General features: G+C 57.6%; 1 protein-coding gene across 1 annotated transcript in view; it reads left to right on the top strand.

Moving 5' to 3' along the window:
• The first annotated feature begins 1,915 nt into the window (after positions 1 to 1,915).
• PLXND1 (plexin D1) overlaps positions 1,916 to 27,136 on the top strand; it is a 35,542-nt gene continuing 10,321 nt past the window's right edge. The window contains exons 1-24 of the mRNA XM_011974201.1: positions 1,916 to 2,103; positions 4,709 to 4,840; positions 5,156 to 5,256; positions 5,347 to 5,476; positions 6,867 to 7,044; positions 7,196 to 7,304; positions 7,753 to 7,855; positions 12,798 to 12,902; positions 15,389 to 15,478; positions 15,681 to 15,774; positions 17,063 to 17,217; positions 17,797 to 17,948; positions 18,607 to 18,706; positions 18,800 to 18,939; positions 19,685 to 19,852; positions 19,930 to 20,020; positions 20,225 to 20,488; positions 20,595 to 20,744; positions 21,606 to 21,720; positions 24,144 to 24,251; positions 24,345 to 24,457; positions 25,316 to 25,420; positions 25,916 to 26,046; positions 26,394 to 26,592. Of these exons, the coding sequence (XP_011829591.1) occupies positions 4,727 to 4,840; positions 5,156 to 5,256; positions 5,347 to 5,476; positions 6,867 to 7,044; positions 7,196 to 7,304; positions 7,753 to 7,855; positions 12,798 to 12,902; positions 15,389 to 15,478; positions 15,681 to 15,774; positions 17,063 to 17,217; positions 17,797 to 17,948; positions 18,607 to 18,706; positions 18,800 to 18,939; positions 19,685 to 19,852; positions 19,930 to 20,020; positions 20,225 to 20,488; positions 20,595 to 20,744; positions 21,606 to 21,720; positions 24,144 to 24,251; positions 24,345 to 24,457; positions 25,316 to 25,420; positions 25,916 to 26,046; positions 26,394 to 26,592 (3,015 nt within the window). The 5' untranslated portion in view covers positions 1,916 to 2,103; positions 4,709 to 4,726. The remainder of the gene's footprint in view (positions 2,104 to 4,708; positions 4,841 to 5,155; positions 5,257 to 5,346; positions 5,477 to 6,866; positions 7,045 to 7,195; positions 7,305 to 7,752; positions 7,856 to 12,797; positions 12,903 to 15,388; positions 15,479 to 15,680; positions 15,775 to 17,062; positions 17,218 to 17,796; positions 17,949 to 18,606; positions 18,707 to 18,799; positions 18,940 to 19,684; positions 19,853 to 19,929; positions 20,021 to 20,224; positions 20,489 to 20,594; positions 20,745 to 21,605; positions 21,721 to 24,143; positions 24,252 to 24,344; positions 24,458 to 25,315; positions 25,421 to 25,915; positions 26,047 to 26,393; positions 26,593 to 27,136) is intronic.

Genomic DNA, 27,136 nt, shown 5'->3' with positions numbered 1-27,136 from the left:
GGGGTTTCACCGTGTTAGCCAGGATGGTCTCAATCTCCTGACCTCGTGATCTGCCCACCTCGGCCTCCCAAAGTGCTGGGATTACAGGCGTGAACCACTGCGCCCAGCCCCGCGAACACTTTAAAATGAATGATTCACCCCAGCCTCTGAGTGGAAGATGCTGTGGATGTACCCATTTTATAGTTGAGTAAACTGAGGCTCAGAGGTGAAGTGCCTTGCCTGGGTCACCTGCTGTCATCCTCCGGAAGACCATTCCCTCCTGTATGTTGGTCCAGGGCATCCCCAGCCCGTCACACCTCTGGGCTCAGGGCTTGGCCTCCAGGGACATGCTGGAAACGGCCCCAGCCTGGAAGCCCATCCGGCCGCAACTGTGTTTATTTGCCCAAGCACAGAAGGACCCACTGTTGATTGCTTTCTTTTGAAAACTAGCCGAGCCTTTGTGCAAAAACCAGGCAGGCACATCATCGATGGCTTACGCTTGCAAAAAGCACAGACGAGAAATTTAAAAAGAAAAATCTCTAAGGCTTTGCCCTAAAGATGGTTCCAACGCTGCCTTCCGGAGACCCCCCTGAGTCCTGCTCGGAGCCTCTGATGTCCAAATGCAGCTGAGGCACGGGCTCATGTCTGCAACCTGGGTCAGCCCTGGGGGCGTGACATTGCAGTTAGCCATTTTCCCCTCTGAGCCTCAGTTTCCCTGTCTATGAGATAGGGCCCCCAGGGCTGCCAGGCTTCTGGGAGTCAGTGCACCCCTGGTACAGTGTCAGTTCCCAGTAAATGCGGCCTGTTATTATGTCTACTGTTGTGACTATTTATTGCTTATGCACCAGTTTTACTAAAATGGGCCCATGACATCCTGTGACTTTTCTTGTAATCAGTATGCGCTGATGGTGTCACTGCGGGATGGGGACTTCTGTCCTGGATGATACGCCATGATGGATGCACTCAATCCCGTCCGACATATCTGTGTCTCCTTTTCACTCCTCTGCGCCACGCCTGTGCCTGCGTCTTTGCGGAGTTGCACTTACTGTCTCAGGGTCACTTCCTGGAGGCCTGTTTTCTATTTTTGTGCAAATTGCACCAGGAACCTTTGAACATACAAAGACCCAGGAGAAGGGAGGGAAGGTAGGAGCAAGTTCAGGGAACAGCCCGGACACGGGATCACCTCTCACAACTGCCCTGTGAGCTGCAGCTGATTTGCTGCTGGAGGGCGTGGGTGATGCTGGGCTGATGTGGACACAGACTGTGCATTCAGACACACCCAGCCTGTTTGTCCCCCTGTAATGTGGGCAGATGAGGGGATAGGTGCTTGGGGAGGGAAAGAAAGGCTGCAGTTTAGGGAGGCCTCCACCTGGAGTCCTGCAAGCTGCTGGGGCTTTGGGGTGGTGGTGGTCCTGGGGTCAGAGCAGACATCTGGCAGGAGCAAAGCCCATGGTTGCTGTGGAGACACAAAGCCAGCCGGGGCTGTAGGAAAAACAGCCGAGGCAAGAGGGACACCTCTTGGGTGCCAGCGGGTAAGCTGAGGCTGACGGTGGCCTCTGGTCATCTGGTATGGACTCCTCTGCGTTTCTCAGCTGTGCCCAGCCAGGAGGGGCAGCCCCAAGGGTGTAGGGGTATAACTCTCACCCTGGCCGGCCTCCCTGCACTCTTTAAAATCAAACCTGACCTTGTTCCCTTGCCTGCTGGTTCCCACGTACGTTGAACATCATCTCCTTGGGACAGCTCTGTAACCAACACCGAGGTCAGGGCAGGCCTGGGCTTGGGGATGGGGTCCCGTTTGTGTTTGGGCCTCAGCCCAGCACTGGGGATATAAAGTAGGAACAAGACTTGAAAGCTCTGATGCCAGGGCCTAAGATCCCAGCCAGCTGTACGGGCAGGGAGCCGGAGAAGGTTTTGGAGCTGGGATCTAATGTGCCATTCCTCTTCCAGCTCCAGCCGGAGCAGCTGGACTGTGGAGCTGCTCACCTGCAGCACCCGCTATCCATCCTGCAGCCCCTGAAGGCCACACCCGTGTTCCGTGCCCCAGGCCTCACCTCCGTGGCCGTGGCCAGCGTCAACAACTACACAGCGGTCTTCCTAGGCACGGTCAACGGGCGGCTCCTCAAGGTAGGGAGGGGGTGGGGGCGGGAGGCTCCCCTGGGGGTTGACTGAGTGTCAGTCTGTACACAGGGCTGCTACAGGTCCAGCCTGACCCTTTGTTTTCTCCCATTCACCTAGCACTTTACAGTTTACAAAGTATTTTGCAAGTCTGTTTTTGCTACTACTGTTCATAATATAGGTGGCGTCTGTACAGAGGAGGGAAACCAGGGCTCAGAGAGGGTGCTTCTGTCACAGGCTCTAAGACCGGGGCTTTGAAACCGTATGGGTCTGAGTTCAAATGTCTGGGCTCTGCCATTTGCTGGCCCTTTGACCTTGGGCAGCACATATTCTCTCTCTAGGCCTCAGTTTTCCTGTCTATTAAGGGCTATAAGCTGTTATGGGGCTTTGGCAAGGTAAGACCACAGCCTGGTAAGCAGGAATGCTCATTCATTTCTCCTCCTGAGTCCTGCCAGCCACCCTGTCCCAGGGTGACTGGTGTCTGGAGTTAACTGTACCCTAGCCCGTGGCCCTGAGATTCCTGGAGCTGGGAGGAGATGTGCAGAATCTGGTTTCCCTGCTCTGGGGCAGGACAGACATGGTGGAGCCTGGGCCAGACCCCCAGGTGCAGCCCTGGACCTGCCCCCAACCCAGCCACCTCTCCTGCTCCCTGTTGGGAGACTCAGCTAAGCGCCACCACTCTATTCATGCACCAGGCCCGGCCTAACTGCTCAGATCCGATCACCCAAGCTCCCCCCACCCACTGCCTGGGCAGATGTTGTGGGCTGGGTGGGCATGGGGAGTGGAGTCCCAGGACCCCACTGCTGCGGCTGGGGAGAGCACAGAGGTGGGGCTCGCCAATGGAGCTCGTGGTTTGGGGTCAGATACTCACATTTGGAGTCTGGCTCTGCCGCTTCCAGCTTTGTGACCTGGGGGCAATTTCTTCTTCCCTCCTAGCCTCAGTGTCCTGGCTTGGGAACATGAGCCAGGCCCCAACCCCACCCTCAACGCCCAGGAGGCTGCAGTTGTTAGGCACCCACTGTCTACCCAGAGCCTAAAGGGCATCCTCTCACTTAATTCTCACACCCCTGCAAGGGAGGCAGAGGCACGATTCCAATGCCACAGATGAAGACGTTGAGGCTCTGAGAGGGAAAATGACTGCCCTCCAGACTCACGCAGCGGGAGCTGGACCACAGCCCACACCCCGCCACGGCCGGGAGCCTCTCACCCACCACCCTGCACAGTGTGGCCTCTGTCTCTAGCCAACCCTGCCCTGCTCGGGCCTTAAATTGCCACACCCAGCACAGGCCCTGGGGCACAGTAGGTGCTCAATAAATGATTGAAGGAGTAGAAATGAATTGAGTGTCCACTGGATGCCTGGACATAGGGGTGGGTACAGGCAGTGGCCTGAGCCCCTACAAGGCTCCGCCAGGAGGCCACCTGGGACAGGGGTGTCTCAGTCTGGGACAAAGCCCATGGAAGCCTAGGGAGAAGGTAATTTTGACTTGGTACGTACAGGCTTCTGGGCCTCATGTGTGCATTGGTAGAAGGGGAACGGGAAGGAATATTTCAGAGAAGAGCACAGCGTAGGCAAAGGCCTGAAGGCTGGAATGTGTGAGCAGGGTTGAGGGGCTGGAGATAAGGCTGGGGTTGTCCGGGTTAGGTCACCAGGACCTCAAGTGCCAGAACAGGTTCATCCCATAAGCAGAAAGGAGCCACGAAAGGTTTGGGAGCCCCAGGAGGAAAGCTGGGGCAGGAACTGGCCTAGGAGGTGTCCGGACCACTGGCTGCATCTCAAAATGCCTAGCCTGGGGCCTGGCAGGGCCCAGACAAGACCAGCACGCTGGGAACAGGCAGGGCCAGGCAAGAAAGAGCAGTTTGGTGGGGCTCTGACCGGCGTTGTCCTCAGGAGGACACGCAGAGGGTCCCTCAGAGCCAGAGAAGCTTCCAGGCCCCAAATAGTCCTGGTCTTCCTCCTCCCTGCACCTTCCACACCCCCAGCCTTAAGTCTTGGACTCTGGGGTCAGGCAGGCCTGGTATTGCATTGTAGCCTTGTGATCTCTTCACTTTGTGCCTCTTGTCAACTCCCTCGGCTGCTCACGACCTCAGATTCCTCCTCCGTGAAGTTGGCCTTGGGGGGAGGAATGAGACCAGCAGCCTAGCAGCTTCCCTGGGCCTGGCCCCATCAGCCTGATCTGTGTCTTATTTAATGCTCATGGCTCACCTGCCCCATTCGCTCAGGAAACAGTCTCAGAGAGGGGAGGCAGCTTGTACAACTTACACGTTGTAGAGCTCCTCAGTGTCAAAGCCAGAATCCAAATCCAAGCCCCTGCCCTTAGCCATGGTGCCTAACAGCCTCCCAGAGCACGTTTTGTAAACTGCAAAGCCTGCACAGATTCACAGGGTGGGATGCTGGAGAAGAGCCTAGAGGGAGCTCCTGGTGGGGGCACAGCAAAGGCAGAAGCATTGAGGCCAGGTCCAGTGCCCTCTCCTGCACACCTGTGATTTCCTACCCCTCCTGAAGGGTCCAAGACAGGATGGGGAGGCGGAGCTCCCAGACCTGGCTCAGGTTGTCCCCTGGGTTTGGCCTCCCCTGCTATGGGCTCCAGCACTCTGATGCCCACTACCCCAACAGATCAACCTGAACGAGAGCATGCAGGTGGTGAGCAGGCGGGTGGTGACTGTGGCCTACGGGGAGCCCGTGCACCATGTCATGCAGTTTGACCCAGCAGACTCCGGTTACCTTTATCTGATGACATCCCACCAGGTGAGGCCAGAGCCCCAGCCCAACGCCATCCCAGCACCAGCTGAGCCCTCTTGCTTGCCTGGCCTTTGCACACACTATTCCTCTGCCAGGAGCACCCTCCTCCTCCATCCCCCTTATCTGCTAACTCCACCTTGTCCTGCGCCTCCCAACACGGACCTCGCCTCTTCAGGGAAGCCTTGTCTCCCATGTTCCCCCATTAGAGTGTTGACCTTCAGTTTCCCCAGCCTTTCATGGCCCTCACCATGCTGACCGTACTGCCTCCCCAAGGGAGAGGCTGGCAGTCTCACTGAGCTGGGCTCCCACCTCTTCCCCCAGATGGCCAGGGTGAAGGTCGCCGCCTGCAACGTGCACTCCACCTGTGGGGACTGTGTGGGTGCGGCGGACGCCTACTGCGGCTGGTGTGCCCTGGAGACGCGGTGAGGCTGGAGACCAGCAACACCTGGGCCAGGAGGGCTGTGGGAGTGGGAGGAGCCGACCTCGGTCCTGACCCTATGGTACTGCCCCAGGTGCACCTTGCAGCAGGACTGTGCCAATTCCAGCCAGCACCATTTCTGGACCAGCGCCAGCGAGGGCCCCAGCCGCTGTCCTGCCATGACCGTCCTGCCTGCCGAGATCGATGTGCGCCAGGAGTACCCAGTGAGTCCTGGGGGAGGCAAGACCCAACTCGGGACACAGAAGGGAGCCTCCCTTCACCCTGCACCCAGGCCCCGAGAGGTGGAGACTCCCCCCCATGGTGCCCCAAGGACCTGAAGACAAATAATGAGAACAGTGACAATGACTGGGCCTTCCTGACCAACTAGTAAGTGCCAGGCACGTGCTCTGTGCTTGACGTCCACCTCTGTTAGGCCTCACATACCATATGAAGCAGATGCTTTTAACATCTCCGTTTTACAGATGGGGAAACTGAGGCACCAAGCGGTGAAATGACTTGCTGCAGGTCGCACAGCTAGGGAGTGGTAGGCTGGAATCTAAACTCAAGAGGCAGGTTCCAGAGACCCAGGAGGGAGGGTACCAGTTGGAGGCTAGGAGGACAATGAGTCCCACCCACCTTTTCCCAGAACAGGGGATGAGGGGAGGGACCACCAGGTGCCAGACTGAAATTTCTCCTTCTCAGAAACAGATAAACCTGCAGTGCAGGGGGCTGGGTCTACCCCCGGCTTGTGCCAGGAGGGCTCTGGCAGGTAGCCTTGGCGGTGGGGGATTCTGAGCCCTGGCAAGAGGTGGGAGCTGAGGTTCAGACAGGTCTGGGGCTCGTGCATCTGGCTCTCAGTGACTTCTCTGAGGATGGGGGTCCTCTTCTTTCACCCTGGGGGGCTCTGACAGCCTGAGTCTGGCCTGTAGCTGCTTGGCATCTGGGGCTCCTCTGCCCTGGCCCACCATTATCACACATCACAGAGTCCTTCCCTCATTCATTCAGTCATTTCATTCATTGAACAAATATTATGGAACACCTACTATGTGCCAAGCACAGCTCCAGACTCTGGGGACATATCAGTGATCAAGACAGACCCCTAGCCCCAGGCTTGTGAGGGAGGAGAATAGGCAAGATAAAACCTGAAGGTGATGCTAAGTACCGTGGAGAAAGCAAAAGCGCATGGGGGTGGGAAGCGGGTTGTGGGTGCAGATATCTCAGGCCAGGTCAGGTAAAATATGCAGGAGGGGAGCCAGGGTGAGCGTCTGGAAAGAGTGTCTGGGTGGAGGGAACTGCCAGTGCAAAGGCCCTGAGGTAGAAACAAGATCAGCTGTTTTGGAGAGTATTAGGAGATGGGGTCAGAGGTCACAGGGGCCAGATCATGCAGAGCCTTCTTGACCACTGTAAGATGATGTTTCATTTTGCAGCTGGTGAAACTGAGGCTCAGAGGGTCACATGTAGGGCATAGTCCTCTAGCCCTGAGTCCTGGCCACCACTACCCCCTCCCCCAGGGGACATTCAGGCAGTGCCAGACCTCGGGTTGGTGCACAGCCCTGGGGCAGGCTGTGAGGAGCGTAGCCTGGGCCCCCAGAGCTGAGGGTTCCTTGCCCCCAGGGCATGATCCTGCAGATCTCGGGCAGCCTGCCCAGCCTCAGTGGCATGGAGATGGCCTGTGACTATGGGAAAAACATCCGCACTGTGGCTCGGGTCCCAGGCCCTGCCTTTGGTCACCAGATCGCCTACTGCAACCTCCTGCCGAGGGACCGGTTTCCACCCTTCCCCCCCAACCAGGGTAAGCACGCTCTGCTGTTGGCACAGCCCCGGAGGGGCAGAACGGTGGACTCTCAGGCATGGGGATGGCAGGGGGCCAGAGGTCACAGCTTATGATGTTGGTGGCAATCCCCTGCCCCCATGTCCTCTCCCTGGCTCCCCATCCATTTCAGACCACGTGACCGTCGAGATGTCTGTGAGGGTCAATGGGCGGAACATCGTCAAGGCCAATTTCACCATCTACGACTGCAGCCGCACTGCACAAGTGTACCCCCACACAGCGTGAGTGGCATGGGGGCTTGCCTCCAGGTGGTGGAGGGAGGAACGCATCCCTAGGAAGGGTCTTTGCTCTTGGGGGCCCGGGGAAGGAAAATCATAGCATCATAGAGTAGACAGGCCCCTCAGTTGTTCATTCACCAGCACATTTATTCATTCTGCAATAAATGCATACTGCCTGATGCCTGGCCTCTGTGGACAGCCAGGTGGGACAGGGCAAAGTGCTTTGATTATACTCAGTTTAGTCTCCTAAAGGCCCCATCTCTTTTGACTCTGCTTTGTATACCTCTTGTACCGGCAGCTCACTACCTTAAAGACCCTGTCTTTCCCGCAGCTCCGATGATGAGAAAGACCTTTCCCTGTGCTGGGATCTGCCTTCTGGGTTCCAGTTCTTGGGACAGGGATGAGGTGAGGGGTGGGGAACCAGGAGTTGAGGGGCCTCCTTGTCTTCCAGCTGTACCAGCTGCCTGTCAGCACAGTGGCCCTGTTTCTGGTGCAGCCAGCAGCACTCCTGTGTCTCCAACCAGTCTCGGTGCGAGGCCTCACCAAACCCCACGGTAAGCCAGGTTAGGGGGCCCGTCCGCCTCTGCCGTTTCGTTACCTTTTTTTAAAAAACTTCACATGTTGAGAGTGTTTCCATGCCCTTGCATATTGCTCCGTAGCTTTGGTTTTAACAGCTATGTGGGGCTCATCACGTACCACGGTGCATTTAACCCGCCTATAGCTGGACATACTGATTACTTCCTCTTTTTGCATTTTGATATAGCCAGGGCACTATGCATATCCTTGATGATTCCCTGAAGACCACTTCTTAGAAATGACCTGTTGGAGTGATAGTGTGGCCATAGTTTTACATCTTGAACTCAACTGCCTTCCAGAAAGTCTGAGCCAGTTTACACCCCCACCTGCAGTAGGAAGACCATTTCAACAACCCTAGGTGTTCAGGGCATTTGTCCTCAAGGCCTGTGGAGGTGATTCATTTAAGGTCACCCACCCAGGCAGTACCAGACTTGGGCCTTAATCCAAGTCCCTCTGCCCCTGGAGCCCATATTCTCCCCTCTTGTGAAAATCAGGAACTGGGTGGAAAGGGCCCTGCCTGGGTTTCTGCACCAGCAGTGGCGTGCCAAGGGTGGGTGGTGCTGCAGCTGTCCCTGGACAGGGAGGATGGGCTGGCCTCAGAAACCGCACGCTCCCAGGTCCTCTTGCTCATGTCAGTCCCTAGGACCCTTCAGTCTGACTCTGTGCTCGTCGGGGGCCATGCCTGCCCTGGCACTGCATGGTGGCTGGGTTTAATGAATTAAATGGGGCGTGAGCAAGAGGAAGAAATGTAAAAATGGATCAATCTAGGCTTTTTAGTGTAAAGATAAAGTAAAAATGGACGTGCCACATACCTCGCCCCTGGTTGGTTTCTGAGATGTGTTCACTTTCCAGGTGGCCTGTCACCTTTGCCCAGGAAGCCTCTAAGGCCACTACAGTCCATGTCAGGATGGCCAAATGGAATGCCTGGGACCTTGGCTGGGGTGATGAGGCCTAGCCAGGTGGGATGTGCCAGGGTCCTGAGATCCCAGCTTGTCCCCTCTCAGACCTGGCCCATATCAGGGCTGTGGGTGGCTGGGGTAGAGCACCAGGGCTCCTGTAGCTCATCTCTCCAGGAAAAGGCTGGTCCTGCCCATTTTCCAGATGGCACAACTGAGATAGCCAACATGGCACCTGGTGTCCTGGCTCCCTGCAGAAGGTCACTGGGGCCCCACCCTGGGCACACATCCTGGGGAAGCAGCCCCAGCACCCAGAGCCTCTGCAGCCCCAGCCTCTGCACTGGGCTCAGAGAATCTTTTCAGGAATCCCTGAAGCCCTGTCTACCCTGGCAGGTGCTAAGGAGGGGGCTCCGTGGCCTCAGCCTGGAATCCCCTGCTCGCTCACAGCACACAGCACCTCCCGCCTGAGCCCCATAACTGCTTTGAAGAGCCTGGCAGGGGCTGTGCTTAATTCAAAGAGGAGCATGGCTTGGGGGGCTTCCAGCACTGGAGGAGGGCCCAGTGGAGTCTGTGCAGCTAAACCATGCGGGAGCCCTGAGCGGCTCCTGGACCCCCAAATTCCACAGTTGAGGCCCCACTAGGACTCCTGCTCTTGTTTGGGGACCCCATCTCAATCACGTCTCTTCCTTCCAGCCCCCAGCCCAGGGCTGTGTACACAGCAGGGGCTCGGTGATGGCAGTGTGGGATCACGCTGGGCAGCAGCCTGCTCCTTGTGCTCTAACTTAAGGGGTGTGAGGAGGACCCAGCCTCGTCACAGTTCATTCAGCATTTATTGAGTGCCTGCTGTATGCCTTAGTCAGTAGGGGGCCCTGGGAAAGAACCGAGTTGGACTAGTCCTGCCATCACGAGCCAAGAGCCTCAGGTGTGAGCTGTGGCCGTGTGATCCTAGGGAAGCTACTGAATCTCTCTGTGCCTCTGTTTCCCCATTTATAAAATGGGCCTGCCTGAAGGATTTGGTGGGGATCTGGAATTGTGCCCGTAAGGCACCAGCTCTATACTTGGCACATAGTAGATGCCCACTACAGAGCCACCATGCACCTTGGGAACTGACGGCCACTCTGTGTGGGTGGCCAGAGAGCACTTCTCTTGAGAGGGGACCTGTGTGCTGGGTCTTGAGAGAGGCACAGGAGCTCACCCCCTGGGAGGGAGTTCCATGGCAGCGTCCCATCAGATGGCTATCCCCCAGGTCCGCAGTTCTTCAGGCCAGGAGCTGGGGTGGAGGCATGGAGGAAGCCGGTCTGAGAATTACAGTAACTAGCAGAAGAGGCTGCCCCGGGCCTGCAGGAGGCTCTGAACTGATGCTTAATTTGGCATTTAATGAAGTGCCAGTTGGTCATAGTGGCGCTGTGGTCTCTGTGTGGACAGCGGGCAGCAGGGTCTGCACACCACCTCGGGAGCTGGGAGAAGTGTCCCTGGGAAGGGAGGTGCTAGGGCCTGAGCCTCCTGTCACGTTTCCATTGTCCCTCATGGTCCCCACATGAAAGACATGGGAAGTAGAGGATGCTGGAAGGAGGGCTCCAGCTTTGGGGGAGGCAGGGAGGAAGGTGGATGTGTGCCCCATTTGCAGGTGCCTGAGGGGTGAGGTAGCTTCCCTGGGGGTGGCTTCCCAAGGACCACTCATAGGGGTGGGTGGTCACTAGGGGCCAGTGGAGAGAATGGGGTGGTAGGAACATGGGGGCAATTATGGGGCCCCTGGGGGTACAAAGAGGTAGGGAGGGACCAGGCCAGGTGGATTCAGGGTCCCTGGGTAGTTGAGTGCCCTGATGGTTTGAGACACCAGTTCTCCCCGCTGGAGTTTAGGAGAGGCTTTGCGAGAGCTGTGAGGACTCCTTCAGCCTCGGTTCTCTAGAATGGGGGTGAGCATCCACCTGGCCACAGGTTACAAGCGGCCAAGGGGAGTGGGGTGACCCTCAGGGGTGGTCCCACATCATTCACTGTGGGGACCCTCTTGTGAGAGCACCTCCTGCCCTGTCACGCCTCAGCCCCATATCAGCACCTACCCACTGGTGGGCTGGGGCCAGGAGGACAGAGGCTGGGCCCTAGCCAGCTGCAAAGCAGACCTGGCAGTGGTTCCGAGGCCTGAGTGGAAACATGTGGGTTCCATGCCCTGGGATTCTGTGGAGTTTACACACAGCACAGGGCAGCCTGTGGTCTGCAGGGGGCCTGGGGCTGGCTCCGTCTGGGGGCTTTGCCTAGAGAGGGCCCCTCCTTGGTAGGAACATGGAGGCCCGGAGGTGGTCAATGGCTTGTCTGTTCTGGCATAGGGAGCCAGCAGCACCCGGGCCTGGCTATGCTGCTTCTCTAGCCAAGGCCCCTGAGGTTTGCACCAGGCCCTGTCCCTAAGGGAACTCCCCACTCTGGTCTTGTGGTCAGCAAATGGTCTGGACGACTGGAGCGTTCCTGTGTTGCCCGTTCCACTGTAGGCAGACTGCTTTGCTTCTGTGTGCCTCAGTTTCCTATTCTGTAAAATGGGTGTAATGATAATGTCTACCTCCTAGGGTTGTTGGCAGTGGAATTTGGTGAATTTTAGAGTGTGAAGTGCTCAGAACGGTGCCGGCAGAGGGAGGGCCGCATGGGCTGGCGGCTGCTGCTGTTATTAGCGTTTTGTCATCACCAGTTCTTGTTGTTGGCATTTGCATCCCCTCGAGGTTCGCTTTTGGGCTGGGGTCCCTGAGGGGAATCAGTCCCTGTCCTGCCCTCATCTGATGTAGAATAAAGAAACCTCTCATATTTTGTGCCAAGGCCTTTAGCCTGGCTGGGTGACCTCATGCCACGTGGCCCATGGGCACTTTTGCTTTCTGGCCTGATTCTAACCCAGATCCTTCCACAGCCAGCCTTGGGAAGGAGGGCAGAGTAGGAAGTCCCTGGGCTGAAGGGTGGTTGGAGGCCCCTTGGCATGGGTGTGGCTGCTCCAGGGTCCCCAGTCCTGCGCTGCTCATGGTCCCAGCAGGTCAGATTCGGGAGCAGGAGGAGGCAGGAATGGCTCACTGGGGCCACCAAAGCTGGAGGACACGGGGCAGGTTGGGGAATCCATACCTCCCAGCTCAGAGCAGTCACTAAGGTGGACGTGGCGGGAACAGCCCTGCCCCTGGTCTCTGCCCCTCCAGAGTCAGGCACCTGGGCTTCAGAGGCCAGCCCTGTCCTCCGCCCTCAGGCAGCTCACTGCTCTTGGAGGCTCAGAATCTCCCCTCCCTCCCTCCCTTCCATCCTTCATTCCTCCTTCCTTCTTTCTTTCCCTCCCTCCTCCCCACTTCCTTCCTTCACTGAAGCAGCTGCTCTGCCAGGCCTCAGTAACTCCACCGCCAAACAAGGGCCAACCATGTGCTGTCCCCCCATGAGCCTGGGGCCCTTCCTGGGGCTGGCACCTTCACCCAGAGGCTGTGACTTGTACCCGGGCTGTGGGGAGGGGTGTTCCCTGCGGACCGGTGGTACCTGGCCCTCTGAAATGTCCTCTTGGTGTTTGGAGCCCTCCCTGTGCCTTTCCTATGGGCTCTTTGGAAGCCCAGGGTTTCTCTTTTCTGAATCGCTTAACACGGGTCAGTCAGGAAGCTGGAGTTTCAGCCCTGGGGGCATCTCAGGGAGTGGGTGCAGCCTCCCTGTTCTACTATTGGGAAAGATGAGGCCCAGAGACAGGAAGGAGCTGGGCCTGGAGCTCAGCCTCCCAGCCTCCTCTGAGGCCAGGGAGCACTCATGGAGGAAACTGGCCCCACCACTGGGCGAGTTATCCCATCTGCCTGTGCCCACCTTCCTCATCTTTAAACAGGGCTGATGCGACCTGCCCATAGGATGGAAGGCGGTGGTGGTTGGGAGGCACGGGGCCAGGGTGGTGGCCGTTAGAACTGAATGACTAGTGTTTTCTCCCCAGGAAGGCAGGACTGCACTGGGCAGGCTGGGGTGCAGTGAGTCCTCCTGCCTCTTCTCTGAAATGCCCCCGTGTCACCCTCTCCTCCTGTTTCCTCTGCAGAGCCCTCAGGATTGCCCCCGGACCCTGCTCTCACCCCTGGCGCCCGTGCCCACGGGTGGCTCCCAGAACATCCTGGTGCCTCTGGCCAACACTGCCTTTTTCCAGGTAAGTAGAGGTCAGGCCAGCGCCAGGTGGGGCCAGGAGGAGGCCAGGGAGCATGCAGGCCACTAACTGCCCCCATGTCCCGGTGTGACCCCTGCTCTGGGCCCACTGCAGTGCTTTGGCACCTGTGTGGGCTTTGCTTTTCTTTCTCTGAGTTTCCACATTCTGCGTGAGGAAGCCTCACTCTGACTGCATGGGGCTGCAGGAAGAGGAAGTGGTGAGGGCCAGGCCAAGGGGGAAAGCCGGGGGCCAGCAGCTGCCAAGGGAAAGGCAGTGCCCCCAGGCTCTCCTGCCCCGTGCTGTAGCCGGAGGGTGGACACTGCCCGTGTTGTGCCCTATCCTGTCCTCCCTTAGCCTGAGCTGTGACGCTGGACACACCCACCCACCACCGAGCCCACTGCCCCGTGGGTGGCTTCCATGTCTTCCCTGCAGAATAACTAGAGAACCCCTCGGTCACCCCGTTCCCCATTGTCCAGATGGGGAAGATGAGACCCAGGAAGGAAAAGTAGATGACGCCAGATCACACAGCACAGAGCTGAACTTGTCCTTAGCCCTGGACTCCCCATCCAGTGCTCGTCTTTGCAACTAGCCCCGCCCCCACCATCTGGTCTCGGGGTGGGGGACGCAACTCCTTTCTGGACCCCTCCTGGAGGCGCGTCCTGGGTGGGAAGCGTTGACGAGTCCTGGAGGCGTGCCAGCCACCCCCCTTCCCAGCTCCTTGGAACTCGCCATCTGTTACTTCCGTGGAGGAGCTGAGGCCCGTGAGGGCTCTCACACGTGGGGACCACGTGCCGGGCATCTGGGATGTGTCGGGAAGCCTCGTGGCAGGGGCTGGAGCTCTGGGAGGGCTAGGGTGGGGCCTGCCCTCATCCCTCAAGCCCCACCCTGCAAGAGTTGGGGCAAGCACCTCCAGGAGCAGCCAGGGGACTGGGCGGGTGGGCAGGATGGCTCTGCCCCTGGGCCGTGGGCGCCTGGGATGGGGAGGTGCGGGCCTGACTTGAGTCCTGCCGATTCTTCCCAGCTGTGTGGTGGGGCAGTCTCCACTCTGACCGAGCTGCAGGGGCGGCTGCCCTCCTGCCCCCCGGGGCCTGCTCCTAGAATACCGAAGGCAGGCCCAGCGGTGGGGGCCTGTTTGCTCAGCCTATATCCTGGGGAGCCCTGGGACAGGCTGGGTGTGCTGTTCTGAGGTGGCTGAGGACTCAGAGGAGGGACCTGTCTCCAGCTCAGCGTGGCAGGGCACAAAACGGACTTTTGGCCCCGTCAGCAGCCACTTTCCTGTATTAGCTTCCGGGCTGGGACCCCAGAAGCAGGGAGGTTGACCTGCACTGTCCTCAGGGTGTCACATCTGCCAGCCACAGGGACATAAACAGGAAGCTCTGCCACGCGGCTGGCTGGGGGCTTGGCGTAATACACAAAACCTGAGTCTGTTCACTCAGCAAGTATGTATTGGTGCTGCTCCTGAGAGGGCCAGATGAGCCTGGGGAACTGAACCTCATGACACAAACGTTATTGGATACCTCCTGCATACTAATAATAGCAAGCACATATTAGGCCCCTACAGTGTGCAGCCCCCTGAGGTACACAATCTCCAGTTTTCCCAGCAACCCTATTCCCATTGTCCAGGAAAACCAAGCCTCAGAGAAGGGGAGCGACTTGCATGAGGTCACACAGCTGGGAAATGCAGAGGTGGGGTTTGAACCCAGACCGGGGCTCTTCCAGCTGCTTTCTGCTGCCCTTGGGGGTGGTGTCAGAGAAGCCGAGGCCCAGCCCTGACCCTCCCCAGTTGTCGAGGGGACAGGTCAACAGCCAGGCAAGGGGCTAAGGGTGGTGCCTGGCACACAGGGTTTGGGGCGGCTCTAGGAGCGTCAGCGCCCCAGCAGACACCTGAATAGTTGCTGCTGAGAGAATGAATGAGGATTGAGTGAGGTACACCCCTTTGATTTGAGGGGAGCATCTGGGAAGACTTCAGAACAGGAGGCTTTTAAGCTGAATTCTGAGGGCTGTGTTGAGCTTTGCTGGGTGGTAGAAAGGGAGGCAGCTGTTCAGGTTAGGGGAGGGCTCGGGCAAAGGCCGGGGCAGGGGAGCCTGGCCGTGTTGGGTGTCAGGGCATGTCTGGGCAGGGCCTGGTAGGGCAGGATGGGAGATGGGAAGGCTCGAAGAGCAGGGGAACCCCGCTGGGAGTGGAGCCTTAGGAACTGAATACAAGGCCCTCTTGGTTAGATCACTGGGGGTGCTGGAGAGGCTTTTAGTGGTGCTGAGAGCATGAGGCCAAAGTCCTTGGCATTCCTGCACTGCTTGCCTCCCTCAAACATTGGATGTGATGGCCGGGAAGGGGATTTTGGGGGATGGGACAGCCCGGGCAAAGGTCTGACAGTTCAACCAAGCCCACTTTTCTCAACAGGAGCCCATGGTGTCCTGCTTGAGTTAGAGGGCGACACGTGCTGGCTTGGCTCTCCTCAAACCCGCTTCCCACTCCCTGTTTCCTACAGGGTGCAGCCCTGGAGTGTAGTTTTGGGCTGGAGGAGATCTTCGAGGCTGTGTGGGTGAATGAGTCTGTTGTACGCTGTGACCAGGTGGTGGTGAGTGGGGTGACTCCAGCATGGGTGGAGGACGGGCCTGCATAAGTCCAGATGCTGTACCTCTCACCCCACCCTGCCTCTCTCTGCCTTCTGGTTCCCCCATCCCCAGCAGCCCCAACTTCATCTGCCTCCATGACACCCATCCCCAGCAGAACCCCAGGCACTACCCATGCCCCCTATGCTCTTTTCCGCCCTTTTGCAGCTGCACACGACCCAGAAGAGCCAGGTGTTCCCACTCAGCCTCCAACTAAAGGGGCGGCCAGCCCGATTCCTGGACAGCCCTGAGCCCATGACAGGTGGGCACCCCCAGCCACCCCACATGGCCTCAGTGTAGTGGGTGGGGCTCGGCCTTGTGCGACTCATTCCAGTGGTTGCCCCAAAGCTGCAGATGTCCCACCCCATTGTTCCCCAGCACACACAGAGCCTTATATCCCAGCCCTGCCGTGCCATGCCAGGCTCTAGGCCTTGGGGTCTCCATGCATACTTTCCCTTGCCTTCCTGGGCCTGATTGTTCCCATAGAAAAGAGGACACAGGCCAGGCGCGGTGGCTCAAGCCTGTAATCCCAGCACTTTGGGAGGCCGAGACAGGCGGATCACGAGGTCAGGAGATCGAGACCATCCTGGCTAACACGGTGAAACCCCATCTCTACTAAAAAATACAAAAACCTAGCCGGGCGAGGTGGTGGGCGCCTGTAGTCCCAGCTACTCGGGAGGCTGAGGCAGGAGAATGGCATGAACCCGGGAGGCGGAGCTTGCAGTGAGCTGAGATCCAGCCACTGCACTCCAGCCTGGGCGACGGAGCGAGACTCCGTCTCAAAAAAAAAAAAAGAAAAAAAAAGAAAAGAGGACACAGTCCTTCTGCAGAGCTTGGAAGGACCTGATGAGCCGGGGCTCGCCCAGCCTTGAACGTGGCATCTGGGGTGTGGTCAGCACCCCTCGAGTGGCGGCTCTGCAGTTGCTGTGACTGTGTTGGGTCCACTCTCCAGGGGCTCCTCTGTTCATGGGGAGTCTCAGGCATCCCTGGTGGACGTGGTGCCCTCCAGATTCCCACCATGAAGGTCCCAGAATGGCCCTGCACACCCAAGGCCCCAGAGAACCCTCCCTGCCCTCCTCCTTGAGCTACTTGGAGGGTTTGAAGCCCCCAAGTCCTCATAGCCCACATTACTCAGGGGTCCCTGGCATCCTGCCTGCGGCCCTGCCGGGAGTGATCAGACCCACTGTGGCCTGGGTGGGATCTGGCTGTGACACCCACAGGCCTTGTGAGCTCGGGCGAGTCCCTCCTCTCTGAGCCTCAGCCTCTTCTGTGTAAAGTGAGGCTGACCCCAGGCTCCCAGCTGGAGTCTCTGTGAGGGGAAGGAAATCAGTGAGGCCGGGGCTGCACTGTGCTCAGCACAGGCCCCGGGGTTTGGGGAAGGGGCTAAGAACCTCACAGGATCCTGACGCCCAGAACCAGGACTTCCTCTGGGTAGGACACCACAATGATGGGGTGCAGACCTCTTGACAGCTGTTGAGTGTGGAGGGGACAGCGGTGATGGGGCATGCACTACAGAGCGGGGCTGACCGAGCTGCCCCGTGTCTCCCCAGTCGTGGTCTATAACTGTGCCACGGGCAGCCCCGACTGTTCCCAGTGCCTGGGCCGCGAGGACCTGGGTCACCTGTGCGTGTGGAGCGACGGCTGCCGCCTGCGGGGGCCCCTGCAGCCCATGCCTGGCACCTGCCCCGCCCCCGAGATCCGCGCGGTAAGCATGCCCAGTGGAGGCACGTGGCCCACACTCCGGCACAGCTCATAGGCAGCGTCCACAAGCGTCCCACTCCCTGGGGACTCGAACACCAGCACATACACCGGCTCATGGGTGCAGTATCACCTGTGAACAAAAGGAAGTGCTCTGCCTCACAGAGCTGACGTTTCAGTGGGGGAGGTGGACAGTAATAAATAAGGAAATGAGTAAATTATAGAAGGCATTGGAAGTGTGGCGTGGAGGAAACACCGAGGGCTGAACGTTGTTAGCTTTGGGGAAACCATGATCACTAAAGCCACCAATGACATGACCAAACATTGCCCCTGGAAGCTGACCTCAGCATCCTCCAGGAGAACCCCTAAGTAACATCCCCGGGCCCACATGGGCTCAGTAATGCACACACATATCCTCCTCGGCAGCACAGTGACCTGCCAAGTGGCCACTGCCCCAGCCCCACCTGAGCCCCTAGACCTTCCTTTAAGCATGCCCGTGCCCTGCTGGGTGCCTGTGACTGTGGGCAGAAGCCTGCTGGCCTCCAGCCTCAGACCCCATTCGCCCCTCTCTCGGGTCACCTGGCAGATTGAGCCCCTGAGTGGCCCGTTGGATGGCGGGACCCTGCTGACCATCCGAGGCAGGAACCTGGGCCGGCGGCTCAGTGACGTGGCCCACGGCGTGTGGATTGGTGGTGTGGCCTGTGAGCCACTGCCTGACAGATACACGGTGTCGGAGGAGTGAGTAGCCACGGTGCTCCCACCCACCCTCTCCAGCAGTGCCAGCCTCTGCTCTGTCCTCACCCCTCCCTCCCCATCCTCCGTCCTCACTCTGCTGCTTTCTGGAAGCCTGTTGCTTCGTGGCCTCGGGGACTGTGCCGAAGCCATTCCCACCACACATCCTGCCATTTCTGCTTGGGGCATCTGCTTTATCCTTCCAGCTCTGGCTCTGATGCCAGCTCCTCTGGGAAGCTCTCACAGGCTGCCCTAGCCCAGCCCTTCTTCCACCTAAGCCTTGCTCTGAGGAAAATCATTTAAAATTAAAAAGGCTGGGGCTACTGGCATGGTTTAGAGATCTGTGACTGGCCCAGAGGGGTCCTAGGAAACATGCATGAGCAGAGACTGAGCTGGCTTTCCTTTTGGGAGGCCGTGCGTCTGGCATGTGGAAGAGCCGTCATCTACCAGCCCAGCAGACGTTCTCATGATCAGAGACCGTCTTGTCCCAGCCCCTTGTCTTATAGTTGCAGAACTGTGGGAAACTCATGGGGTAAATTATACATAGAAGGCATTGGAAGTATGGTGTGGCGTGGAATGGGGCAATTCCTGAGCCTGGCTCCAGGGTGGCCATGGGGGCTGAGGACTGCTGGCCGCTCCCACTGACCACAGCACCTCCCCTCAGGATTGTGTGTGTCACGGGGCCAGCCCCAGGGCCACTCTCAGACATAGTGACTGTGAACGCCTCTAAGGAGGGCAAGTCCCGGGACCGCTTCTCCTACGTGGTAAGGGGGGCTACAGCCCACTGTCCCGCCTGCCCAGCACGCACGCTCCCGGGGGGCTGGCCCAAGGCCCAAACACCTGCCTTCCTCCCACAGCTGCCCTTGGTCCACTCCCTGGAGCCTCCCATGGGCCCCAAGGCCGGAGGCACCAGGATCACCATCCACGGGAATGACCTCCATGTAGGCTCTGAGCTCCAGGTCCTGGTGAACGACACAGACCCCTGCACAGAGCTCATGTAAGCCTCTGGGCCTGACCCACCCCTTCTAGTCCAGAGAAATCAACGGGCTTGAGGGCTGGTGGGCTGGAGGTGACATCCTTGAGCCAAGCCTCACCTGAGTCTTCATTGGCTGTGTCCCCTAAGCCAAGCCACTTCTCTCTGAGCCTCAGTTTCCTCAGCTGTCAAGAATAGTACCAGTAATTGGAAGAAGGGCTTTGTGCTAGGTATACAGTAGATGCTCCATAAGTGATAGCTGTAATGAGAATGGTGTTGATTGCACACATTCAGATCTTCTGGCTGGCCCAGGGGTGTGGTGAGTGGCAGGGGTGTGGTTGGAGTCTCTTGGCGAAACACCTTTGTCTTTATTATGCACTTATTGTGTACCAGACCCTACTAATGGGCATTGCTGGGACACCAAGAGGAGCACAACATAGCCCTCAAGGGAAGGGCAGACACACCCACAGGAAGTAGGAACATCCAGTGGGATTGGGAGAAAAGTCAGTGCCTTCAGGGATCTAGGGAGAGAGGCTTCACCAGGGGTGGAGGCGGGAGAGAAGACCTGGGAAGGCTTCCCGGAGGAGGTGGGATGGGGCAGAATTTGGAAGTATAAGGAAACAGCTAGGTGCTAAGATGAGTTGGGACCAGTCAAGGAGGCCTTGAACCCCGGGCCAAGTGCATGGGCCTGTGCCCCAGGTCTCAGGGGCATTGGCGGTGGGTGAGCAGCAGGAGGCAGGCCCTGCTGATAATCTGCTGCTCCCCCAAGGCGCACAGACACCAGCATCACCTGCACCATGCCTGAGGGGGCCCTGCCCGCTCCGGTGCCTGTGTGTGTGCGCTTCGAGCGTCGGGGCTGCGTGCACGGCAACCTCACTTTCTGGTACATGCAGAACCCAGTCATCACGGCCATCAGTCCCCGCCGCAGCCCTGTCAGGTAAGACTGGCACCCTGCCCTTCCCCCAGGCTCTCTGGGGCTGCAGGTGGACTGATAGGTTTTGCCGTCCCCCGCAGTGGCGGCAGGACCATCACGGTGGCTGGTGAGCGTTTCCACATGGTGCAGAATGTGTCCATGGCCGTCCACCACATTGGCCGGGAGCCCACGGTGAGGCAGTCAGGGACCTGATGGCTGGGAGGGGGTGGCCCAGGCACAGCCAGGGCCCTAACTGACCAGGCCTCCTCCCACTGCATCTCTGTCCCCTCTTCCTCCCTCTGCCTCTGTGTCTCCTCAAACCCCACTCCCCCCGTTTCTCCATGTCCATCCGTCCATCCTGCACCCCGGTCTTGGCCCCTGGCCCTCATGCCCCAGCTCTGCAAGGTTCTCAACTCCACTCTCATCACCTGCCCGTCCCCCGGGGCCCTGAGCAATGCATCGGCACCAGTGGACTTCTTCATCAATGGACGGGCCTATGCAGACGAGGTGGCTGTAACTGAGGAGCTACTGGACCCCGAGGAGGCACAGCGGGGCAGCAGGTTCCGCCTGGACTACCTCCCCAACCCACAGTTCTCTACGGCCAAGAGGGAGAAGTGGATCAAGCACCACCCTGGGGAGCCTCTCACCCTCGTCATCCATGTGAGCACGGAAGGGGCCAGGGTAGGCGGGGGCAAGCAAGCCAGCCTCAGCCATGGGCCTTGGGAGCACTTCCCCACACCACAGTTCTCCCCCTTTGCACCCACAGAAGGAGCAGGACAGCCTGGGGCTCCAGAGTCACGAGTACCGGGTCAAGATAGGCCAAGTGAGCTGCGACATCCAGATTGTCTCTGACAGAATCATCCACTGCTCGGTCAACGAGTCCCTGGGTGCAGCCGAGGGGCAGCTGCCCATCACAGTGAGTGGATGGGGTGCCGGAGCAGGGCAGACCCGGCCGCCACCCCTGGCCCATCTGCCAAGCATCTGCCCGTTACCCAGCACCTGAATTCACTGAGCGTTTTCATGCTCAATAGCTCAGTCCAGCAAAGCAAAGGAGAGCTTTATATCCCCACTTGACAGATGAGGAAAGTGAGGCCCAAGAACTTAGTGACTTGCTTGAGGTCAGTGATGGGCCCCATCTGGACCTGGACCATCAGAAACCATAAGAAGTTGTCCCTACGCCACTTGGTGTCTGTCCTAGAGCCTGGGCTGCCAGGCACCATGTAGAGGCATGGAGGGCAGGGGAGCAGGAGGAGCAGAGAGAGGCCAGAACGTGGGATCTTTTCTGCACTGTATCTCGTTGCATGCCTCCTGGGATGGGGAGCTCACTCTCTCCCAAGCAACATGTGCCACCCCAGGATGGCTCTGACTGGGAAAGCTTCCTTTTACCTGCACCTCAGTCCCAGTCCTGCCCTCTGAGTCATCATACCTCACCTACCCCCTGGTCCCAGGGCAGCCCTGCAGATACTTGGGGACAGCAGCCAGGCCCCGTGAACTGCTTCCTCTGGCTCACTCACTACTACTCCCAGGCTGTAATGATAATCACAGCCCTGTGTATTGAGCCACCTCTGTGCCAGGCCCAGGACCAAGGGCTTGACAAGCCCTCATTTAGCCCTCCCAGTGTCCCCAGGAGGTGGACATTGTTATCTCCATGTTATCAGGGTGGCACCTGAGGCTCAGAGAGGTTAGGTAATTTGCCCAGGGCCACACAGCAAATGAGGAGCAGAACCAGAGTGTAAGTCTAGGAGAGCTACAACCCCTTTCCCCAACCTCTACACAGATCCAGGTAGGGAACTTCAACCAGACCATCGCCACACTGCAGCTGGGGGGCAGCGAGACGGCCATCGTTGTGTCCATCGTCATCTGCAGCGTCCTGCTGCTGCTCTCCGTGGTGGGTAAGGAGCCCCACCCTCAGGATACCTTGGAGGGCAGGCTTGCCACCTTGCCCCAGCCCCTCTGAAGATTGGCAGATGGAGGAAGGCAGGATGGGATGGGGCACAGCTTAAACAAAGGCTTGGCCACGGGAACAGGTTAGGCACCCAGAGGTCGGGGGAGGTGTGCCCCTCTCCAGCACCAATGGGTAGAAGATGTTAGATGGCTGGGGGACATGCTGGGCCCAGGCCAAGGTCCCTGAATCTCAAGCAGAGAAATTTGGAACCGTGTTCTCCAGTCAATAGAGAGCTACTGGCCGGGCGCGGTGGCTCAAGCCTGTAATCCCCGCACTTTGGGAGGCCGAGACGGGCAGATCACGAGGTCGGGAGATCGAGGCCATCCTGGCTAACACGGTGAAACCCCGTCTCTACTAAAAAAATACAAAAAATTAGCCGGGCGAGGTGGCAGGCGCCTGTAGTCCCAGCTACTCGGGAGGCGGAGGCAGGAGAATGGCGTGAACCCGGGAGGCGGAGCTTGCAGTGAGCTGAGATCTGGCCACTGCACTCCAGCCTGGGCGACAGAGCGAGACTCCGTCTCAAAAAAAAAAAAAAAAAAAAATAGAGAGCTACTGAAGGTACTTAAGAAAAGGTTACTCAGGGAAAATTAACCTACATGTCTGGTGGGCTGTATCGCTGTTAAAATAATGGTCATGAAAGTAATAGACTCGACGTAGCAGAGAAACTGGAGCCGTCCTACACTACTAGAGGGAATAAAACAAAGTGCAGCCGCTTTGGAAAACATTTTGGCAGTTTCTTAGAATGTGAAACATAGAATTACCCTATGACTTACGAGCCAGCAGTTCTACCCCTAGCTATCTGTTCAAGAGAAATGAAAACGTAGCCACACAAAAACTTATACACACGTGTTTACAGCAACATTATTTATAATAACCAAGAAGTCAAAACAACCCAAATGTCCATCAACCAATAAATGGATAAATGAAATATGATCTATTCATACAATAGAAAATTTTCCGTAAAATATGATCTATTCATACAATGGACAGTTATCCATAAAAAGGAGTGGAGTACTGATCCATGTCACCATGGGCATGCACCTTGAAAATATTACACTAACCGAAAGAAGACTCACTGAAGGCTGCATATTGTATGATGCCGTTTATATGAAATGTTTAAAATAGGGAAATTCATAGAGACAGAAAGCTGAATGGTGATTGCCAGGGACTAGGGAGAGCATGAATGAGGAGTGACTGCTGAATGGCTATGGGTCTTCTTGAGGCAGTAAAAATGCTCTAAAATTAGTGGTGATGGTTGCACAACTCTGTGAATATACTAGAAACCATTGAATTAGGCCAGGCGCAGTGGCTGGTGCCTGTAGTCCCAGCACTTTGGGAGGCCAAGGTGGGTGGATCACTTGAGCCCAGGAGTTCAAGACCAGCTTGGGCAACATGGCAAAACTTTATCTCTACAAAAAAATACAAAAATTGCATGGGCATGGTGGCACAACTCTGTAGTCCCAGCTACTCAGGAGGCTGAGGTGGGAGGATCACCTGAGCCTGGGAGGTGGAGGCTGCAGTGCGCTGTGATCGTGCCACTGTACTTCATTCAGCCTGGGCAACAGAGTAAGACTCTGTCTCAAAAGAAAAAAGAAAGAAAAGAAACCATTGAAGTATACACTTTAAATCACCGGATTATATGGTATGTACATTATATCACAATAAAGCTGTTTTATTTTTAAAGTGAGTATATTCAATGCAGAAAATTTTTGGAAAAACTGAAAGATGATAAAAGGAAAAAATACCCATCATTAGTACCCTGTGTATTTTTGTATATTCCCTCCCAGTCTTTTTTCTGAAAATACTATATATTAATAGATATTTTAATACATTATATATACATTCCTCCCCACCCCAGAAAAGGTTATAATGTAATACTGCTTTGTAATCTGCTTTTAAAAGTTTCTTAATTTACAAGTAACACCTGGTCATTGTAGAAGGAATAGAAAATGCTCAAAAGCAGAAAGTAAACAGAAGTCACCCAGAATCTTCCCACCCAGGAAAGCCGCTGTTAACCACTATTTCACACACACACGTATTCCTGTTTCTGTTTCTTTTTTTTTAAGGGGGCTAGACAAATTCTAACAGAGCTGTAACACTACACATTTCTTTTTCTAAGAACAGGTCATCAGGCATTGCTTTGCTGGCCATTCCCCAAGCCCTCTGCCCATGGGAGAGCTCCCTGCAACTCCCCACCCCCAACTCCAACCCTGCCCAGGAGGGAGGACTGCAGGGCCTCCTCCCACACCTTGCCCAGAGGAGCTGGAGCTGAGGCCAGCGAGCAGAGCCCCAGGCCCTGCATACAGCAGGTGCCAATAAAAGCTTTTCAAGGGGCACTAGAGGCCTGACCTGCCCCTCCACTGCCCACAGCCCTGTTCATCTTCTGTACCAAGAGCCGACGTGCTGAGCGTTACTGGCAGAAGACGCTGCTGCAGATGGAGGAGATGGAATCTCAGATCCGCGAGGAAATCCGCAAAGGTAATGGGCTGGGACCCTGCAGGGCTGGGCCTCCACTTTCCCTCCTGGGGGATGGGTTCTCGGGCCACTCATGGCTGTCCGCGTGTCCGCCAGGCTTCGCTGAGCTGCAGACAGACATGACAGATCTGACCAAGGAGCTGAACCGCAGCCAGGGCATCCCCTTCCTGGAGTATAAGCACTTCGTGACCCGCACCTTCTTCCCCAAGGTCAGCCCGAGCCTGAGTCTGCCCCTGAACCTGTGCCAGCCACCTCAAGGCAACTCAACCTCTCTGAGCCCTGCCAGCCTAGAGGGTCCCTTGAGCAGTGGCAAACCTGCACAGCTGTCCACAGCCGTCCTGGCCACTTGCCCTGGCCTGCCACAGGGTGGAGGGTTGGAGGCAGATTCTTCACTCTTATTCTCTGCTCACTTGATGTTTAACTGTCCACACGGAAGCCAGCTGTAGCCCCACTCTCCTGGCCAGCTGGGCCTTCCTCTCCCCTTTTCAAGGTGGGGCAGAAGTGGCCAGGGCTGTCCCAAGCCCGCCTCTCTCCTCCCTGTGCCTCTTCCCAACCAGGCTTCACTTGGTCTCTACACTCCCTCCTTCTGTCCAATGGACTCCTGCGCCACCCCTTCCATGCCTGTCACGCCTCCCCTTGCCCTTCCAGGGTCCACTGCCCTCGCTCCCTCCTGGTGGTACCACCCTCCATCCCCTGTCCACACCATTCTCCACAAAGCGGCCAAAGCAAGCCCATGTTTGACTACATAATTTTTCACAAAACCCTCCAGTGGCTTTTCCCAGCCTCAGGCTAAAGCTCAGACTCCCAACCTCTCTGCCTCAGTTTCCCCCATTGCACATGGAGCTGCTTTTGCTTCCCCTTAAGCCTTGTGCTGTCTGGTGTGGCCATACTTCTGGAATTCCACAGCCCCCGGGCGTGGCCCACTGCCTCTTATTCCTTTATGGGGAGCTAATTCTGTGCCAGTTTCCCCCAGCAGCCCAAGCCGGTGCCCTTTCTGTATGAGTGACCTTTGCATGCCAGCAGGGGGTGTCCAGCCCCACTGAGATGCTGGGGGTCTGTCTCTGCAGTGTTCCTCCCTTTATGAAGAGCGTTACGTGCTGCCCTCCCAGACCCTCAACTCACAGGGCAGCTCCCAGGCACAGGAGACCCACCCACTGCTGGGAGAGTGGAAGGTGAGTACCCCCCAACCCACACACAGTGGGCTACTTCCGGGCAACCCTGCTCCTCCCTTTCCATTTCATCTAATCCATTGATCCCTGTCATGTGGAGGCATCTGCCATTGTAAGGTACTGAGGCCTCCATCCCAGGAGGCATTCAGGCAGCCATTCAGGGTGTTCTAAGTGCTGCCCCCCAAGGCCAGGTAGAGCAAACAGAGGATTGGACCCCCTCGTACACCCACTCCGCCTGCTGCTTAGAAAATGGAAGGTGAGAGTCCCTCACACTGGGATGCCAGGTTATCTTCAGGCACCCTCACCCTTCTCTGAGCCCCACTTCTCAATTCAACCAAGCCATCGTTCCCTGCCACAAAGGTTAGGAGGCATCCACCATGGAAGGTGATGAGCTCCCTATCCCGGGAGGCATACAAGCAGCCATCATAAGCATTGGCTGTTAGGCTAGGCAGGGACACTGGGCCCCTCTGGACACCCCATCACCAGTTGCTCCCACAGATTCCTGAGAGCTGCCGGCCCAACATGGAAGAGGGAATCAGCTTGTTCTCCTCGCTACTCAACAACAAGCACTTCCTCATCGTCTTTGTCCATGCGCTGGAGCAGCAGAAGGACTTTGCGGTGCGCGACAGGTCAGGCTGTGATGGACTGGGGTGGGGTAGGGAAGAGGAGCCTGTCCAAGGCCACACAGCATCAGGTCCTAGGTCCTGGGGCTCTGGGGCTCCTGACACCCCCATATTCCAGCCCTTCCTGGGCCTGGATGCCCGAGACCTTGGCTCACGGGGCACGGTGGTTGCTGCGGACATAGAAGAAGGTGGTGTTTCTCCGGGAGGATTCCAGCCCCACTCACCCCTCGCAGGACCCACCCACACAGGCACTCCTAGGACCGCTGGGCCCAGGGATGAGGCGGCACTGAGACCCTGGGACCCACAGCTCCTAGGGCCTCAAGGCGCAGCTGACACCTGCCTCCTGCTCGCAGGTGCAGCCTGGCCTCGCTGCTGACCATCGCGCTGCACGGCAAGCTGGAGTACTACACCAGCATCATGAAGGAGCTGCTGGTGGACCTCATTGACGCCTCGGCCGCCAAGAACCCCAAGCTCATGCTGCGGCGCACAGAGTCTGTGGTGGAGAAGATGCTCACCAACTGGATGTCCATCTGCATGTATAGCTGTCTGCGGGTGAGGCCGCCCGGGGACAGACAGAGCCCAGGCGGGGGCTGTGGCAGGGACGCAGCAGCAGTGACCCCACGGCCTCCCAGGCCTTCCCTGGCACCCTCAGGCCAGCTCTGCCAGGAGGGAGTGTTGCATGAGACAGGCCAGGCTGTAGGGCCTGTTATGCAGAGCGGGGAGCCATGGCCCAGGGGAGGCCTGGCTGGCTTGCTGCAAGGGCTCAACAGATGCTTGGGGCATAACAGAGGTTGTGTCAGGGGCCTTCCATCCGTGGTTTTCTCAGTCATCCACCCTTCCCTACTTTGGATTCAGGAGATGAAATCAGCCCCTGGCTGGCCCTTGAGGCTCTCCTAACCCTAAGGGCGAGACGTGGAAACAAAATACAGAGTGGCCAGTGCCTTGCAGCAGAGCTCAGCTCATGAGGCCTCCATCTGTCTGGAGGCTTCAAGGTGGCTTCCTGGAGCAGGCGACCTTGTGCTGAGACCTCAGAGAGTGGGCCGGGCGAGGATGGTGGGGAGGGTGCTCCAGGCATCAGGTACAGCAGAGAGTGGGC

This window comes from Mandrillus leucophaeus, unplaced genomic scaffold (genome assembly GCF_000951045.1).
Source record: "Mandrillus leucophaeus isolate KB7577 unplaced genomic scaffold, Mleu.le_1.0 Scaffold1428, whole genome shotgun sequence".
Lineage (NCBI taxonomy): Eukaryota > Metazoa > Chordata > Mammalia > Primates > Cercopithecidae > Mandrillus > Mandrillus leucophaeus.
The sequence above is the reverse complement of the archived record's forward strand: the minus strand, read 5'-3'. Positions and strand labels throughout refer to the sequence as shown.